Source organism: Pteropus alecto, unplaced genomic scaffold (genome assembly GCF_000325575.1).
Source record: "Pteropus alecto unplaced genomic scaffold, ASM32557v1 scaffold237, whole genome shotgun sequence".
Lineage (NCBI taxonomy): Eukaryota > Metazoa > Chordata > Mammalia > Chiroptera > Pteropodidae > Pteropus > Pteropus alecto.
In genome coordinates, this window is record NW_006440624.1 from 2,083,112 (window position 1) to 2,103,616 (window position 20,505).

At 35.5% G+C, this 20,505-nt stretch overlaps 1 protein-coding gene across 4 annotated transcripts in view; it reads right to left on the reverse strand.

Annotated features, from left to right (window-relative positions):
- Positions 1-20,499, reverse strand: part of ANKRD17 (ankyrin repeat domain 17) — a 139,830-nt gene extending 119,331 nt beyond the window's left edge. For all 4 annotated transcript variants that reach the window (XM_015593514.1, XM_015593513.1, XM_015593512.1 and 1 more), the window contains exon 1: positions 20,236-20,499. In XM_015593514.1, coding sequence (XP_015449000.1) covers positions 20,236-20,460 — 225 coding nt within the window. In that variant the 5' untranslated portion in view covers positions 20,461-20,499. The remainder of the gene's footprint in view (positions 1-20,235) is intronic.
- Between the last annotated feature and the right edge of the window lie 6 nt (positions 20,500-20,505).

The window sequence follows — 20,505 nt, forward strand, 5'->3', positions numbered from 1 at the left end:
CCCTAGTCTGAAAATAAAGTTAATACAGAAGAAAAGAGAGACTAACAATATTGAGAGAAAAACAGTACTAATGACATTATTTAAATCTGGATTTATACATGCCTAAGTTGGATCTTCTCCCCTCCTTCCCTGCACATGTAAGCACACATTAACATTACAGAGCTAATGAGGTCCCTTTGCTCCTCTTTACAGTAGTTTGGCTAACATATAATAACATCTGTTCCTGCTTTTCAGAATTGTGATTTAATTCAATCTTTAAACAATATCAGTGGGCCATTTGGCAGAAAGGAAATTAAAGGAATGCGCTCAATCCACCATATTTAAAAGAAAAGTTAGGACACTAACTGTAAAAGAAGCCTAAATAAATGAAATTAAAGCTTTATAGTTTGGTGTTAAACATATAATCAGAACACAGATGTAAATTTTATTAAGTATATCTCCTCATTCCATAAGGTAGCCTTCATACCGCAACGGGAAAAAAAAGCAGATATAAAATCCAATTACATGTTAATCAGTGTTTTCTGAGTCAAGATTTAAATGGCTTCAAAAAGAAAAAGAACAAAGGAGGGAAAGTTGCTAGTGATTTATAATTTTCTAATCTATTTCTATCCAAAGAAAACTTTCTGAATGATTATATGGTGGCAATGGTTATATGGGGGCGGGACTAACCAACTCTTGAAATGTTTCAGGACTATTACTACTTATGTGTAACAATCTAGGCACAGGGCCTAAATTATAATAAGATGTCATTCACACAGATCTCTAAAGAGGACCTAGATGCAAGATGAAATGAGCTAGTGAGCTCTATAACTTACACAAAATATACTTCTTGAGCAATTACTAGGGAGGCCATAAAAGAGTAAGGAGGCAGTAGACTACCGAAGTTAAGAAAGCAGACTTTGATGTGAAACTGCCCGTGTTTTACTCCTTTCCATCATATATTATGACCTTGAGCAAGATGTTCTTTGCCTTGATTTTTTTCAACTATAAAAATGTGGATAATATTATCTTCCTCAGAGTTGTTGTGAGGATTAAATGAGATACTATTCATAAAGCAATCAGAACTTGCTTGGCATACAGTAAGCACTCATAAAAAATATTAGTTATTAAAATATTAGTTATTGAGGTTATAATTAACCGATGTGCTAACTGTTATAAACATCTTCAGAGAAGAGGTGATATTTTATCAGACTCTTCATGGATAAATTAACAGTCAACAGAGAGTGACATCCAGAGAGATCAGATATAAACAAGGTTTAAAAGCTGATATTAGACCTAGCACATTCTAAATCACTACAAAACCACTGTAGTTTGAAAAATATGGAACTGACACACATAATAAACCAGAAGTTACAGAAGCAGACCCATGCACCTCTTGGTCTAGCACTTTTACCATGGAATATATCTTACTAAAATACAGAAACACATACTCAAAGATACATATCAGAATCCACTGCAGTATTGTTTGTAATGGCAGACACCCTGGAATAAAAAATAAGATTTTTCAACTCATTACTTTTCTTCTAGTGTTTACAATTTTTACAGTTTATATTTACTAAGTGATTTAAAAAAAAAAATAATACAATCTCTAAGATTCCTCCCACATAAAAAAAAAAAATTAAATAAATAGAAATAAAAACCGAAGTTTAGTATCATGGCTGCGTACTCAGCATAGGTTTGATTTAAAAGATGTCATACCTACAACAGAAGTAAAACTCACCTACCTCAGTTTTTACAGCAGCTCTTCTACTTTGGCATTTCCTAAATACCAAGTGTGTCCATTTTAAATTATTTCTAGTTTATTTGAAATATATTTTTAAAACATAGAAAGAACACTAAAGAACATTGGAATGATAATGCAAGAGAACTAAAATACATTCACAGAGTTGGTAGGTCCTGCCCTAATAGTATATAGAGATGCCCAAGTCCAAAGACAGCCTAGTTCAGACTAATGCACATCACACAAATCAATAAGAATACTATACGGATGCTAGTGCTGCTCTTGTCTTCATAAAAGCAGCTTTCTTTCTTTAGCAGAAATTAGTAAAAGAGGGAGAGAAGAAAAGGAAGAATGAAGCCAAGCCTGCTTAGCGGCTTTAGAGCAGAAGGAAAAAAAAGTTTCAAAAGACTACTGACTAAAGACTACTACATTAAATTAAAAATACAGAAAATTAACCATAAAATCCTGCAGATGTTAGCTACTTATCAAATAGCACAGAAGCTGCTTATTAGAAACTAACTTTAGTATCTGGGCCTTTAGGTTATACAAATACAGTACGTATAAAGATGTATATACTGAACAGATATAATCCAGTCTATTGTTCTATTGTCTAAATATACAAAAGAAAGGTAGCACTTCATATAGTGGGAAAGGACAGACTATGAAATAGCTAAATCAATTAATTAATAATTTTGAAATATAAGTTTCTATCTTCTTCCATAAACCAATATAAATCTGAAGTACATGAATCAAGTATAAAAATAAGAGGCACAGTGACCACGACGTGAAGCAACCCAAATGTCCACTGATGGATGAATAAACAAAATGTGGTATATACAGACAACGAATTAGATCTTAAAAAGGAAATCCTGTCATATGAATTTTAAGATCATTGTGAAAAAAGACAAATACTGTAGGATTCCACTTATATGAGGTATCTAGTCAAATTCACAGAAACAGAAAGCAGTATGGTGGTTGCCAGGAGTTGGGGGAAGGGAGGGATGAGGAGTTGTTTAATGGGTATAAAGTTTCGGTTTTGCAAGATGAAAATGTTCTGAAGATCTGTTGCACAACAATATGAATGTCCTTAACACTACTAAACTGTACACTTAAAATGGTTAAAATTGTAATTTTTGTGTTTTTTACCACAATAAAATATTTTTAATTATTAAAAAAATAAGAGGTATGCACAAAATTACATAAACCACTTAAAAAACTTACTAAACTATAGAGAAAAGAAACAAAATGGTGTAGATGATAGAGGCTCTATTCATCCTTCTGGCGACCAAATCAAAGTTGTGACGGAAACAAGGAGCAGCAGCAAAGAATAATCGCCTGAGATCTTGATGAACAAGCCATACAACTAGAGAGAAATCCAAGAAATCACCCTGCAATGGCAGTAGGTAGGACGGGGCGACCCAGTCTCCAGTGGCTGACAGAGGCTGCAGCAGCAGCAGAGGCAGAAGCCTCTTAAAGGGACAGTGTCCACAAGCAGATTTTCGCGGTGACAGACCTGCTCACGCTCAGCACCAGTGCCAATTAGGCTGTGCACAGGGGGCACCGGGGACTTCACGGAGACATTGTCGGAGTGAGGGTCGAGGGGAGACTCACATTGTACAAAAGTGCCGGTGGTATCCATTGTTTCCTGTTGAGCCCTCCCCACTCCCAGTGCGCAGACACAGTGCCACCATAGCCAAGAGGTCATCGGACTGGATAACAGAGATCGCTCTGCCCAGAGGATTTCCTGAAACTCTGCCTCCCCCAACTCAAGGCCCTACTCAAACCACATCCAGGTAGATCCTTAGCTAGTCAGGTGCTCTTTGCTAAGCAACACCTAGATTCACACTGGAGGCAGTTGGCCTCAGTTTCTGGTGTGGCCTTTTGAGGTAGCTATAAGCACAGCACCTGTGGATTGCTTGCTGAATCTTAACAGGTGGCCCTGGAGGGGCAGAGGCTTGGGCTAAATTTGGCCTGTAGGTGAGCCCATCTCAGGACTGTGCCACTGGACACCTACTTCACAAATCCACACTATTTTAAAGACCGGGAGACTAAGGAGCTTGGCTTACTTAGCACATAGAAACAGACACGGAAAGGCAGCCAAAATGGGAAGACAAAGAAACAGAAACCATATGAGAGAAGAGAACAGAGATTCAGATATAATGGAGTCAAGTAATCTAACAGATGCAGAGTTCAAAGCACTGGTTATAAAGATGCTCAATGAACTTTTGGGAAGTGTAGATGAATTCAGTGAGAACTTCAACAAAGAGATAAAAAACATAAAAATGGAAATGGAAATTATAAACGGGAACCAGTCTGAAATGCAGAACACATTATCTGAGATAAGAGCTATATTAAATGGAATAAACAAAGAAATAAAGTGAATAAAGAAAAGGATCAAATGCCCTATCTAGAGGATGGGAAAGCCAAGGACACGCAAGCAGGATGGCAAGATATAAGATGCCAAGACTATAAAAATAATTTAAGGAGGCTATAGAACACTATTAAGGGTCCAAATATCTGTCTCATCGGTTTAACTGAAGAAAATCAAGATGCTGAACAGCTGTTTGAAGAAATAATGATGGAAAACATCCCTAACCTGGTGAAAGAAATGGACATAAAACTCCAGGAAGCTCAGAGAATTCCAAAAATCACAGATCCAAAGAGGCCCACACCAAGACACATCATAATTAAAATGCCAAAGTTTAAATACAAAGAAAGAATATTAAAAGCAGCAAGAGAAAAACTTACTTATAAGGGAAAACTCATAAGACTGGCAGCTGATTTCTTAAAAGAAACTATGCAGTACAGAAGGGCTTGGCATGAAATAATCAACAGGATAAAGACCCAGGATCTACAACCAAGAATAATTTATCCAGCAAAGCTATCATTTAGAGTTGAAGGACAGATAAAGAGCTTTCCAGACAAAAATAAGCTGAAGGAATTTATCACCACCAAGCCCGTATTACAGAAAATGTTGGAGGGACATTTAAGAAAAAACATGTATCGAAAACAGGAATAAAGAATGGTAACAACTACATTCTTATCAATACCTCAAATGGAAAAGAATTAAGTGTTCCAACTAAACAAGTAGATGAATGGAAAGGAAAACAAGACCCCTAACGTTGTCTATAAAAGACTCACTTCAGATTAAAAGACACAGACTAAAAGGAAGGGAATGGAAAAACATATTGCTTTGATGGACCTAGAAGGTACTTAAGTCAGACTGAGAAAGATAAACACTATATGATTTCACTTATATGTGGAATATAAGGAAAAAGAAGAACAAACTAATCATAAACAGACTCACAAACATAGTGGACAATTTGGTGACAGAGGGCAGAGGGTGCTGGGGGGCAGGGAGAATGGAGTGAAGAATTAAAGAAGTACAAATTAGTAGTTGATGGATGGACACCGGGATGGGGAGCACGGCATAGGGAATGCAATTAGAATGAATACATTGGTTAGGCAGAGGGTCAGGGAGGGAGGGAGCAATTGAGGGGATTGTTTTATAAACTATATAGATGTCTAACCAATGTACTCTATACTTGAAACTAATTAAAATTTTTAAAAAAACTTATTAAACTATAAAGAGATCAGTTAAAGCACTTGATCAAACTCCTTTGTAACTTCTCGGTGGCAAATATGGTTAAAAATACAACATATAAGATTAAAAGAAAAAAGGATGCGTATAAACTGAATTTATAAAGGACAAATCTTTATAAAATGGATCTAAGAAAGAAAATTATTTAGTTTCTCCCAACAATTTTGAAAGTTTATATGAAAGATAATAGTCACAGAAAACATAAATTAAAATGTTAAAGGAATCAAATCCAACAGTGTGTTAAACTACTACATCATACTAAGTATCTCAAACAGATTAATATTAGAAAATTTATTACTGCAATTCCTATTATGAATAGATTGCTGGGAAAGAGAAATAATCATTTCAATAGATGCCAAAAATGCATTCGATAAAACTCAGTATATATTTCTAATAAAACGTAATAAGCTAAGAGAGATATACTAAAACTGATAAAGGATATTTGCATTATATTTAATAGTGACACAATAGCACTCCCGTTTAAACAAAGGAAAGGACTGTCCCTATTACCACTTTTATTTCACATTTAGGGAGTGTTCAAAGCTGATGCAATTAAAAAAAAGCAAAGAGGTATAAATAATGAAAAAGAGAAAAAAAAATCTTTTATTGAAGTCAATGTAACAGTTTAGTCAGAAAACACACAGAATAAACTGACAACATGAAAATTTAGTTTAGTGGTCATATACACAAGATCAATAGGATCCTAAGCTCCAACTGTAAATGATTAGAACATGTAATGGAAGAAAAAAACAACATTCTCAATAAGAACTTTAATAAACTCCACAAGAAATGTGCAAAATCTGTACGAAAAACTATAAAATTGTATTAAAGACAGATGAAGGGCCTAAAAAAATAGACATGCTATATTTCTGGATGGGAATGCTGAGTGTTATATAACTATTTCTCCCCAAATTAATCCAAATTTCAATGTAATTCCAACCAAAATCTCAGTGGGCATATTTTATGGCAGTTTAAAAAGCCATCTGACAAGTTAAATGTGCAATATCCAAAACTCTTGATGAAGAAGATCAATGGGGAAGAACTGTCTTCTTCTAAGACATCAAAGCATGCTAACATATTGGGTTGAACTATCCGGTATTTGGTGACTTTTGATAAATAAAACAAGTAGTTCCAAAAAGTTTTACCTAATAGCTAAAATTGGTGTGGACATAGGAATAAATAAATACCTGTTAAGAATGTGGGAATGTTAAACACTCCAATTCCCCTACTCCTACCACCCACAAGTCCCTTTTTCTAAGTGGTAAGAAACACCGAAGAGTCCACTAAAGTAATTATACTAATGAAGCTTGGAAGACCAACAAGGCCTATTTCCCACTCCAGTTAAACTTACCCAGTTACAGGCAGAAAACTAAAATGGAGGGTGAAGGAGAATAGAAGTGTTGGGCGGGGGGAGGGTCCTTCCACCAACCCTGAAAAGGAAAGGATATCTAACTTGAAACCTAAAAGCTGAGAAGAAACAAAGAGCCAGGGGAAGAACATCGTAGAAAGAAAGTAAGAAGACCCCAAGTGAGAAAGTCTGCATGTTCTAAAAACAGATAGGTAGTGTTACCGGAACACAGCAAATGAGCTGAAAGTAAGGCTAGAACAATATGAAGATCAGCCACACGAAGTCTTATAGGCTAAGTTACGAGTTTAGGTTTTATTCTAAGAGCTACGAGAAGTCATATAACAATTTACATTTCAGAAAGATTAGCCTAGTTGCTGCATTGGAGAATGAAGTATGGAGAGACAAGAGAAGAGAGCGAGGAGATCAAATGAGGAGGCTACTATGAAATCCAAGTAAAATAATAGCCTGGGCTAGGATGATAGCAAAGATGGACAGAGGTGAGAAGTTTTCAAGGTATACTTTGAAGGTCTTATGCCCAGTATCCACTCCCATTCTACTTTCCCACCTCATATTTTGGCAACAGAAACACTTTCTTTGGGAAAGCATTCCATGAGTCTCAGGTGGTAATGACCTCTCCAACTCCACCTCCTAGACAGGCTACAAAGACATGACCTAACACAAATATAAGAGGAGATGGACTAACTCTATTAAAAAAAGCCATAGAAATGAGTCTACAGGTGTTGAACAGAGCTATTTGAGGACAGGACACTGTGGACATCACTCATTTATAGAATCACCAGCATTCAGAACTGACTCAACAGCATATAGGCCCGAACAAAGCATTTTCTTCTTTAGTGACAGTGGCTGGTTCAGGAACAGACATGAGCCAAGGCAGGCCAACAAAATTATTTCGGAAATAAAGAGTGACTTTCTTTTCTTGTACTGCTAGCCATAAGGACAATGTAATCCTAGAATTATATCAGCATAAGACATTAACTATTCTCTAATATTCATACTCCCCTTCCTTTAGCAAAACACTTCTCAAGTTATATCTGAGTATAAGGGTCACATAGAAAAATGAGGTCCTAGGTATGGACATATAACTAAGTCTGGCCGATGAGATGTAACAGGAAGTAATGTTTACAATTCTTTGGTCAATTCCTTAAGAAGAAGCTATCTGTGCTCACCCTTCGTTTTCTTATTTCTCATGGGCTGCCATCCAAAATACCAGACTGGGTGGCTTAAACATCAAAATTTATTTTCCCACAGTCCTTGAAGCTAGAAGTCCAAGATCAAGGTGTTGTCAGGTTTGATATCTTCTGAGGCGTCTCTCGTCAGCTTCCAAAATGCTCTTCACATGGCCTTTTCTGTGTTTGCACGCAACCCTGGTGTTTCTTTCTGTGTCAAAATTTCCTCTTACAAGGCCACCTGTCAGACTGGACACCATCCATATCACCTAATTTAACCTTAATTATCTTTTAGAGGCCCTATCTCAACATACAGTCACACTGAGATACTGGGGGTTAGGACTTCAACATGAATTTTGGAGGGACACAATTCAGCCTATAACAGACGTGATGCCGATAAGCCAGTTTAGACCTTGTAGATGAAGTCCACACCCTAAGGCAGAGCTGTCCAATAAAACTTTCTGTGATGATGGAAATGTTCTGTATCTATACTCTCCAATATGGTAGTCACTGGCCACATGTGATTATTTAATTAAAATTAAATAAAATTTAAAATCCAGACCCTAAGTTGTACTAGCCACATTTCAAGTGCTCAGTAGCCATATGTGGTGGCTACTGGCTACCACATTGGACAGCACATGTTAAGGGATGGTATAACAAACAGTAGAAATTTAGATCTACATACCACTTGAGGACTATACCCCAAGTACCACATAATCTATCTTCTTTGAACCACAAGTGTTTTAGAGCCTCTGTTCAAATAATCCACCTTAAAGCATAACAGAGTAAATTAGAAGTTGAATGCTACCATAACAAATTCCTAAAAACTCTGATAATGCTTAGAGAACAGGTAGCAAAGAAACACATCTCAGGCTGGAAAGCTAACAACCTCTGTTATGCAGTAGCAAAACAAACCATTTAGTAAAACTCTTGGCCTGCAATAACAAGGAGGGCACATCACATGACTACCAAGTGTACAACTCTAAGAAAAGCAATTACAAAATCTCAGAATACTGGTGTGTTAGCTGTTTAAAGAGCAACCAGAAAGATCAACTTAGAACTAAGAGTAAGGCATAAGGCAGTTTACAAGCAGAGGTAGATATAAAAACAATGCCATTCAGTAGCAAAACCTAACCTGTATAAGCCAGTAATTTGGGACCTCTCAGGTAGAGAAAGGCAGCTGCTCCTGTGCTCCAAATACTAGGATAACTTTGTGACCTCACCAGTTCTTCACCAGAAAGGTTAAGAGTGTTGCTTTCCCACCTGTGATGGTTTTTACGAGTTAACTTGTTTGGGCTAACCTAAGAAAGAGAAAGGGAAGGCAGCAGCTATTTTGTAATTACCTTCTCTCAGTTATTCAAACACTAATCTAGGTGCTATTGTAGGGGGATTTTGCAGATACAGCTAACACCCCTAATCAGCTGACTTTAACCTAGGGTAATCATCCTTAATGAGCCTGACCTAGTCCAGTGAACTCTTGAAAGAGAATGAGTTCTTCCTGGCAAATAAGATGCCAAATAGCAACTAAGTCTACAATTGCCCTTCCTTTGCTGGATTTTCCTTTACTGATTCCCTATGGAGAACAGCTTCAGCATATGCCATGGGTTTAATACTCCCTGAGATTTTCCCTTCCTAACTGCCTGCTTTACAAGTCTTGGACTTGCTTTGTCAACCCCCGAACCGCGTAAGCCAATTCCTTGTAATAAATCTCTTACTACATATCTATCTCTCTATCATATGTAAATCTCCTACTTGTTCTGCTTTTCTCATTAAACCCTGAAACATCATCTAAGATTATTATTTCAGATGCCTTCGGGTTGCCGGGTAACAACAGGGAGAGAGAAACAGGCCTGCGCACAGATCAGTAAAAGAGAGAATGAGCAGATTTTCAAAAATTATGACTAAAAGAGATCTGCTGTAGTTAATGTCACATGATATGGACAACAAAAATCTATGAAGCTTTTGTGAATTATACCACTAAACTACATTACTAGCCTATAAAAACTTATGAGTGAACTTTAACTCTGCAGCCCCTAAATCTATACCAACTGGTGGGGGAGCTACAAAAGTTGTGCAATTCTTAGGGATGCCACATTCTCAAATGCCTACTACTTCAGATGTGGTAAAGGAAGATAACAAACAAGGAAGAATCACCTAAGAACAAAGCCAAGGGCACACGCAGGAGTCAAAAGGGCATTCCCTCCAAAGAGCAAAATCAGAGTTTAACCAAGGTATTTTCATAGCTGCCAGAGCAGAGTCTTCTCCTGCCCAGAAGGATTTCATTATTAATATGGACCCAATGACTTATCTACTTCCTATTCCTCCCTTCTCCAAAGAAGTTTTTATTATGATTATCCTATTCCTATTCACCACTGTACAACAGATTGAGCAAATCACAGAGAGATACACTGTTTATTATTTTACAGATTACAGGACTGAATTAAGAGGAAAAGCATTATGTAGTTATCCTTTACTTTGAGCTATATAAGTAACAAGATAGGACTTTGGATTGATTCTCTTGACGAAGAAAAAGGATATGCGTTGGAAGAAAGGACTGTACAAATATTGGGCAGCTAAGGTTCAGCCTGGTACTCAAGAAGAAAGGCTTAAATTGGAGATATGCACTTGAGCGTCACTAGCCTCGACATCTACAGACACAAGACTAGATAAAATCACCTAAGAAATGAGACGAGATACAAGACAGAAACTCAGCAACGATGTATAATGAGTGGAGTAGGAGGAAGCTAAGACCAACAAAAAGCAAACAGTAATGTATAAACAAGAGAGGATGGTATTACATAAGAAAAGAGAATAGCACTTTGTAAGAGGCAAAAACTGAACAAGGTCAAAAGCAACTGAAAAGAGTAAATAAGAAATTAACACAACAATTAAACCGCTATATCCAAAAAGATATCCCTGTATCTTCGGAAACCGTATTTCTAAGAACTTTTAAAAAAAAAAATACTGGGATGAAAGAGGTCTCCAGAAGTCATAAAAAATAATTCATCTTACTATGCAAAAATAAACAATTTTCTACATTGTGAAAATACTGTAAACAGATAACCATAACAAATAACACTGTGAAGGATTAATACACATTAATATAGACAGCACCAACAAATCACTAAGATGGCTCTAATAGAATAATGCTAAAACAGTAAATTTTCAAAAGAAATCCTAATGAATAAACATGAAAAGTTACTCAATAATAACCAGAAGAATGAAAACAATAACACTATCTTTTGTTTAAAAGTTTTTAAAAACTAGGAAGACTAACCATTTCCAATAGCATTCTTACACACTGCTGATGGAAATACAACTGGGAGTATTTATCAAATTGAACATGTGCATAACCTCCGGCCCAGCAATTCCATTTCCAAGAATCCATCCCAAAGAAAAATTTTTATACTTAAAAATACTGTAAAAGGCTGTTCACTTCAGTATTACATATGCAACAGCAATGTACTGAAAACTATTTAAATATCTACCAACACAAAGGATCAAGGAAATTATGCACATTCATACTATGAACGTTCTCATATTATGAGAACGAGGCAAATCCTAATGTACTCTCTCAGACACATAGACTCTCACACCCACCAAGAAAGAAACCAGAACATTTGATATATACCAACACAGTAGCAGTATTTACTCTGATGAAAGAGTGGGATAAAAACCTTTATGTATGAGAAGATTCTTTTTATTAGAAATATGAATGTATTCATTAGTTTTTATAGTTAAATATATAATTATTTGAAAACTCATCTCTTCAATTGATATATTTTAAGAATGCTCATCAATGAAAATTTTAAGATAAAATTTCTAAGTGACAGCTCTGCTCTGCGTGATAATTTGATTAATATACACCAAGAAAAAATAAAAAGATGATTTCAAATAATAATGATTAATTCTGGAGAGTAGGATTATAAGATGATTTTTGTATTCTTTAGATCTTTTGATTTTGTCAAATTTCCACAAATATGTATATGTTTCTACAAATATGTATAATGTTTAATATTTAATTATAAAAACACTAACCTAATTTAACAGATATTAAACATTGCATTCTACCACTGTCCTATAACTCAATTTCTCATATTTTAACGCATCTGTATTTGCAGCAACCACAAGTATACTAATATAGCTACCTCTTTTCTTTACTACAAAATCTTCAGGGTAAAATTATAATGGATAATTCTTTGGTGTAATTTAGTTGTCAAGGACACTGTAGAAAAATATCACATATAGACTTCATCTTAAAAAGAAAAAACAAAAATTAGTGAGTATTCCAAAAGACGCTCATAAAAGATGTAAAGTCTACCCTACTAGTATTCAAAAACAAAAACACAATCCCTATAATGAGACCAATTCTAAAGGCATACACAGCTTACATTGAAAACTAAGACTCCCAAGTAATTATACAAGATTAACATCATCTTCATAGTTTTAAATTACTATTAATTTTATCTCAACAAGATTTAAATTTTATAAAGCTAGGAATATTATCAAAATCTCTTAAATCCCTCATAATCCCTAAGTGATTTTGCTAGGTAGGTCTCAATAAGGCTTAAATTTAGTGAGAAAAGTAGACTAATAGCAATATTTATCTTCTAAAAATCATTAAAAATAAAATTCTATCACAGTGCTAAGTTTTCATGTATTTAAGTCCAACAGTTTTACTAACTACATCATATATAAAATCATAAAATCATTTAACTCAACACATATATTATGATTTTAAATACAACTTTTTCCTAGTCACTGAGAAATGACTGAGATTACTGTACACTGAAAACAGCCAAATATAGGATACTCAATAGACATATGCCAAGTAAAAAAATTAACTCCTATATTGCATCTTGCAATAGTAAGAACTACACAGAGGCCTTGCAACAGGACTATTCTTGTTATTAACTTCATATAAAAAATAAGAGGGAAAGTTGGCATAGAGAAGTAAAGAGATAACAATGGGGTCAAAGACTAAACTGGAAATAGAACTGGTGTAACACAAACAGGAAGACTTCCTTTTCTTCTCAGGTTTCATATTTACGGTGATAGGAAAAAGGAAAAGAAAAACAGAACTCCATGTTATTTATTCCAAATTTAAAACTAATGAAACCAATTTTTTTCACAGATCTCTCTGAAATGTTTTTCAATCACAGGTTCTTTAATTAAAAGATAATCCATGAGGAAAAAAAACCAAGAATTAATTTTAGAAGAGGTTTTTATTTCTTCACTTTCCTTTTTTCTTTTCTGTTCCTTTCTTTTTGGGGAAAGTAAAGGAAATAGAGGTATATAAAAAAAAAAAAAAAAAGATAAATGAGGCCAAATGATAGCTCGGGAGAAGGATATGCCCTGCTAGAGATGCATAGTTATAGACTAGTTTCATAAATTTGTCATACCTAGCCAATACTTATAAATAACCTCAAAAAATGAGAAATGCGTTTACTTTTCAAAACTGAAATAACATTAATGCACCTCACGTTTTTCTGTTATGATTCAGTTTGAGTAACTGAATTTGAGCATTAATTACAAAGTAATAACAATAAAATTAGTGTAACCTGCAGTCCTCCTTGATCATGATTTCTATCACTAAACCTCTAATCATTTTTAAACTCTCTCTAGAACTGCCCTAGTTGTAGAGATCATTTTCATGGTACAGAAGGCAGAAACCTATATAATCTATTTTGTATAGCTGTATCATAACATTATTTAAATAAAAATTATGATTTTGGTTATCTCCAATACCTTATTTAATCTCATTATGCTTAACTTTTATTGAAAAAAGCATGTTTTTTCAGACAATTTACCCAAAATGGCATTTCCTTTACCCATGACTCAAAAAAACCTATTTAACATTTTCAATCTATTCCCAACAATCTTGTTGTTCATTCCCATCAGCACAATTCACTATGATATATCTGTACACTTTAAGATTTCATCACATATCAAAATTAGTTTACAAAGACACTAAATAATATTGCCTCCAAAAGGAATTCCTAAAGTCTATAATCTTTACATTTTTTTCAACCTGATCCTCTTTGAACTCTAGCCTCATCCAAAAGTAAACTTAAAATGTCAACTCTGTAACAGCCCAGGTAATGTTTATGAGTTCTGTAGGACGGCAGGTACCTTAAATTTTGCTTTCAATTAGGTCTATATTAACTTCGACTTTCATAGCATCCTTGGGAAAATAAAATCCAACATGTTGCTTTTTGATAATTAAAATCCCAAATTATAAATCAAGATAAATTATACCTATACTGCTCCACAATTCCACTTCCCCTCATGACAGAATAATAGTTTCTAAAGGAAAAAAAAAAAGGATTAAGAAGTTAATAAGCACCATTAAGTCAGGAAGGGCATTTTGCTTCTGGGTGGCAAGTGGATAAGCATAACTACCAGAAAGGAAAGGTTCTTGGGACTAGAAGAGTATTCACATTTACCCATCACCTTCTATTATCTAATGACTTATTTTCCCAAAAGGTAGAAGTTGAGAGTCAGATTTGGCATAGGTTACCAAGGATACTGGTGCCCCCTATTGGTACTAACAAAAACATAAGTGCACCAGCAGCCGTTATTTCACATACCATTATGAAGTGAAAATTCCTTTTCATCTATGGTCGAGCACGGAAAAATTATAAGAAAGTTCATTACATACATACTTCCGACCCACTGTTATCTTCAAAAACAAAAAACAAAAACAAAAACACAGGATAAACTACTGTTATAAATGCAAATACACTGCCTAAGGACCTAAAAAAATCAACTTCTTAGTCAACTGGAAGCTAGTAGAAGCAATCTAGGTAATTCTACTGAGTTTCTGAGAGCCAAAATGTGCTGCTTTGATGATTATTCAACAATGAAAACTTTTACAATACTAACTCCAATTAGGCTGGTGAGGTTTAACAATGACTAACTTGAATAATTAGAATCAATTAAAACATCTGACAAGAAGGGGTGTACCATAAATAGCTGCAATGAAGTTTTGATACCTTAAGACTTGAGGTCCCAAGTATTTCCACAGTAAGTGGCTAAAGAAGAAATATTTATAAACTTTTACTTCAGAGATCTGACGTCATGAAAACCTAGCAGACGTAAGAATACACATTGTACAGTGCAGGAGATATAAAGAGGTATAAGACAAGGCTTCTGTCTTCAGATCTGACAATTTATAGTAGACTAGATGAAAACTGCCTCATCAATTAAAAGGCAAAATATGAGCATTTAAAAGAAGAGATGATAGGTATAGGGCTAGTTTACTACTGGAAAGATGCCTGCCTGATTCCCCCCTACCACTGCAGCGACAATGTTTCAAAATAACATGGTGTGAGGGAGGAGGTGGTCACAGACATCTAATGAAAGTTTTGTACATACTATGGAAGTAGGAGAGGAAAAAAAAAAACAGACTTATAAGCACCTTCAACAAAAGCTTGTGTTTAATTTCAGGGTATTCACAGCCTATCAAGACCTCAAGTTAACTCCTATTTAAAAATAATTTTTTTTTATTAATAAAGGATAACCTTGAAAAGTAAAACTCTTGAGACGGAAGCAACAGACTGCCTTTAGAGGATAGTTTTCATTATAAAATAGTTTCATTTTATTAACAATTCTTGATTCTAGATGGTGAGAATATGAATATATTTATCTGTACTTTACGATATTTCCTTTTTCAATGAGTTTTTCAGACCAAGAAAAGGAAAAACCTGTCTTCAAATGGTGGCCCTACTGCCAAAAGTATCTTCCTCTATACTACCTAATTTGTTTTAACATTTTATAAAATGCCAACATCAGAGTGCACTTAACATCATACAGCATAACAGAGCATGGAATGAGTGAGTGAATGAGGGAGTAGGCTTTGAATTGAACAGACAAAGGTTAAGCCTTACTCTGCCATTTATTAGCTATGTGACAATAAGAAGTTACCTAAAACCCTGCTAAGCCAGTATCTTTGCCTCTAAAATAAATATTTCCCTTCCCAACATGCGTATACTTCTGAAACTATTAAGGTATACATTTAACCATTTAATCTCACTCTCATACCTCTCCAAACCTATATTTAATCACTGGTGCATTTTCAAATCAATGTATTTTAAAAGTTTTGTTCACCATTGCTTACCCAGTACAGCAAAATGCCTAGCATATAGTAAGAACTCCAAACATTTATTGAATAATGAAACAAATATGACACCTATTTCATAGGGTTATTGTGAAAATAAAATGAGAATACATGAAAACTGTATTAACTCATTTAATTCTCATAACAGTGCTATAAGGTAAGATCTACTATTATCCCGCTTACATATGAGAAAAATGAGGTGGAGAGAGGTTAACTTGCACAAGATCACAAAGCTAGTGAGTGATGAATCAAGGATTTGAATACAAGCTCCAGTGCACGTTCTTAACCATTATGTTAGACCTGACACACAGTAGACACTGAATAGTTTTTATTAAGTTTTTTAAATGTAAACGTATCTAGGAGGCTTAAGACATTACTTATCAAGACATTCAATAATCAATGTCAATTGGTTTAACTGGCTTTCCCCCTACTACCTATGGAAGATCATCATCACTAAGAGAAGTAATTAAGTAATTGAAAGATGTTGAAATCCAAACTTCAGCTATTTGGAAGCCCTGGATCTAAGAAGACATTCTATTCCTTCTCTTGGTTTCCCAAATGAATTCTGGATGCTCCCTAGGTACTAGTTATTTACTGAGGGAAAAAAAAAATTTTTTTTTTTTTTTTAAATCAAGTACAGTGCTTAAGGATAGGAAACAAAACAATTACGAAAGAACTATTGCTTCAAAAAGCTTAACATCTAGTTTACAAATACTGCTTCAACAATTAAGAGACAAAAATGGGAAACAAGCTTCTCCGGACTAATCTGGGACTCTACCATTACAACAGAAGAACTTAGATGGCATTTTTTCCATTTAAAAAAAAAAAGAATTTGGAAGTGAACTAGAGGAAACACATCTACTTCTGAAATAATTTTCCTTTCTTTCTCATTCTCAAACCTACCTCTTTCATGTCAATAAACAGATTCTCCCAAATCCTTTCAAAATTGAGTCAGTACTAATTTGCTAACTTCCTTTGTCTAAAATCTCTTCATTAAGTTGGTTTCTTAAATGTAAAGTCTTAAGTTACCTATAAAAATATACAATTCTGATCAACTACTATTGTATTTACATTTTATGCAAACGAAAATGTTTTTGAACTGATTCTGACCTTAACAGAAAGTTTTTCCCTTTGACTTCTGCTTTAGCAAATACTGATGCAAATTAAATTAAAAAATGCATTCAATAGAATGCAATGTTATTTCTAAAATGGAGTATCAACCCTTGTAATTTCAATGTTTTTCTTTGCAATATTCGAGTAAGCAAATTTAGTCCACTAATTTGAAAAGTGCATCACAGCAATATGAGAAATAAAAATGGATTTCCTAACATAAAAAAAGTCACCCACTGAAAGACAAGATAATCATACACCTTTCCATTTTATTCTAAGATTTTGTGTCAAATTGGGTGGCAGGGATGGGAGAGCTCTTGGTCTTACACTTTTCTTTCCAGATATATCTGAAGTTACACAGATTATCGAAAACATGATTATTCTATTCAGAAATACTGCAGAAAAAATTCAGTTCTCAGTAACCTACGCTAACATTTAATAAGAATTTGATTCAAATAAATCTCTTGTTTAAATTGAATCTCCTTTCCTTCCAAGTGTTCCTCTTTCAGCAGATACTGAGAATATCCAGCTAGCATTTCTTCACAGCAAATGTATATATTGTTAAATTATCCTCCATTTTTTCAGGTTAAATACTTCAACCTCAAAACCATCACCTTTCATATTCCTTTTGAACTTTTTGATGATTTTTTACTGGAAGAATAATCTCAAGGATCACATCCACATTTTTCACTGCGCAAAGAGTAACATAACGAATTAGAAAAAAGAACTTAAATACAATGAGCATTCGCCATAGATTCCCTAGAAATTTAAACTTCTGCTGACATGTAAATAAAATGATAATAAAGTGAAAAACACTGCACGACTCATCCATTTAGCTTATGATGTAGTGACTGCAATGTTTATTTACCTCTTTATTTTGGTCAAGGATGGAGGAATACTATACTCCTTTCTATCTGCTCATCCCTCATCATGTATCTTAGATTTATTTGTAATGATTGTACTTCCTTACACTTATTTATTTTGACTCATCGTCATAACAAATGACAAACTATTTACATCACTATACAGAAGACAGAACAAAGTATATTAAAAACAAAGAAACATTCCCCTAGTTGATCGAAGTTAACATATACCATTCCTGTTTTTCAAGGAAAACAAACCTGACTCACAAAATTGACACACCTACAAACTTAAGGCTATTCTACATGATTTAAGAAATTACTAGAAGTTTTGCTTATCAGGCAAAAATCCAATGGACAAAACTACCTATGAAGTTCACAGCATAATATACCAGTAAGTTCTGCACAGAACTTGATACTGAGTTCCAAACTAGAGCTTAATATTTTGTCTGAGAACTTAAAATCTTAATAAAATATTGGTATTTGCCCACGGCAGTATAATTGTGTTACTTTACAATTTACTACCTACTTTCTGAAAGAGGTCAGAAGGGAAATAGAAGGAAATAAACTGTCAACTGTCATAAAAAGTGTACTGGCCTGAACTACTAGAAAACTTTGATTTCTACTTTTGCTACTACCCACCAAAACCAGTTTCCTCTAAGCCCTGTTTTCCTCATTTTTAAAATAAAAGGGTTGAACTACGTTAACTCTAAAATGTTTCTCATCTCTGTGAAGAACCATACAGTTGAATGATTCTAACTACCATAACAGATTTTATTGGAAATAAGGATTCTATCACATCTTTCCCTTCATTGTTTCAAATGCAGCCTGAGCAACACACTATCCTGAAACATCCAATTAAGTCAATACAAAAATCTATCAATACAAACCTATCCACAGAATTTAACAGTTAATGGAATAGGAGGGAGTGTCCATCTTTTTGGTATTCGTATTTGAACTATTACAACTCTACCTGTATAACTCTACCCAATCTGAGGTAAAAAAGAATCTGGTCTTCTACCGATAGACAAATCTCAAACTCTTTAAAAGTTATGTCTCTATTTAAGCCGAATCAAAGATCCAATAATGCAGTTTTCAAAAAATCAGTCCTTGCACCAAATTAAGCTCTGTTTGTGACAGAATAAATGGCAAGTGGTACCTCTAGATATTTCAATTGTGCTCTCTATAACTGAACTTATAATCAGCCTTTAAAGCTGTTTTCCTCCTTCTGTTACTTTAAGTTACAACGTCTTCCTCCAGATCAAAATTTTCTGGTTTCCATTTCAGAGAGTGGACAAGAGAGTGACAAAAAAGCTGGTAACTAATAAGACTAACTCTTAGTTTGTTGTCAGCGTTTGTTTTACTGAGCTTTTGGGTTCTATGGCCTTTTCTGAAGAACAAGGTCCTGCAACGCCGCCTGTCTGTGGGCCCAGGAAAAATTATAAAGTTATTATGAAACCAGATCACTAGGACAAACCAAAGGCCTTCCTATTCCAACTCACAACCAAGCCTGGCTCCAAGTGGACTCTTTAGCTGCCCCATATCATCTGGAAAACAGCAGGGCCAAACATAATTCTTCCTAAGGAAGCATTTGAAAATGTATGTGAATGTATATGTAAAGATCAAATATCTTTTTCATCCAGTAGGTTTTACATAAATGTGTATGGCTATAAGATCAGTTCATCCAAAATCCTTAAAAGATGGAGGAAGTGAAGGTTACTTCCTTCAGCGGCCACACTATAGTTGTGAAAAAAAAACCAGCAGCATTAAAGTATGGAAAAGTACTGCTTCTCACGTGTCTCTCACATACACAGATACTTAGCTGTAAGTCCATTACAACCAAAGCTCGCCCCAAACTGCTCCTTGAACCTCACGATTGGGAGAAATTTATCAACTTCCTAGTCGTTCCCAAGGGACTCGTCTACCTATTATCTTACCCCTCCCGCTTTGGTCCCGCCCCCGCCCCACAAATAAGTTGACCCTACTGGCCCCAGGCAGACCCCACCGGACGTGCAAGGAGGGAAATCTGACCAATTCCCTCTATCCCTGGGTAGCGTGCGGTTCACCGACTCCGTGGACTCTGTGGTCCTCCCACCCCCCACGTGTCAGCTACCCTCCCCCACAGCCCCACACCTCACGATTTAGCCCGGGGAAAGAAAGAGGGCAGTGGAATCCTGGCCCCTAAGATAGATTAACCCACAGGAATCTGTCCCACCGCAAGTGCCCTCCCACCTTCGGCCCCCACCCTTCACAGTCCCCTCCACCCTCCTTCCTTTAAAGCAGGCCTTGCCTCAGAAACCTCCTCTTCCTCGTCGTCGTCGTCCTCCTCTTCCTCGCTGTTGTTGCTGCTGGTGCCGCCACCGCCTCCACCACCTCCGCCGCCGCCGCTGTTGTCGCTGTCGCTGCTGCTTTCGCTGCTGCTGGGGGGTCGGCAAGTCCGGTTACGCTTGGCCTTGTGGTGTTGCTGCTGCTGCGGCGGCTTCTTCTTCAGAAGCAGGTCGCAGACTCGCACCATCCCACGAGGAGACGAGGCCGAGCGAGCCCCGCTGCTGCCGCCGCC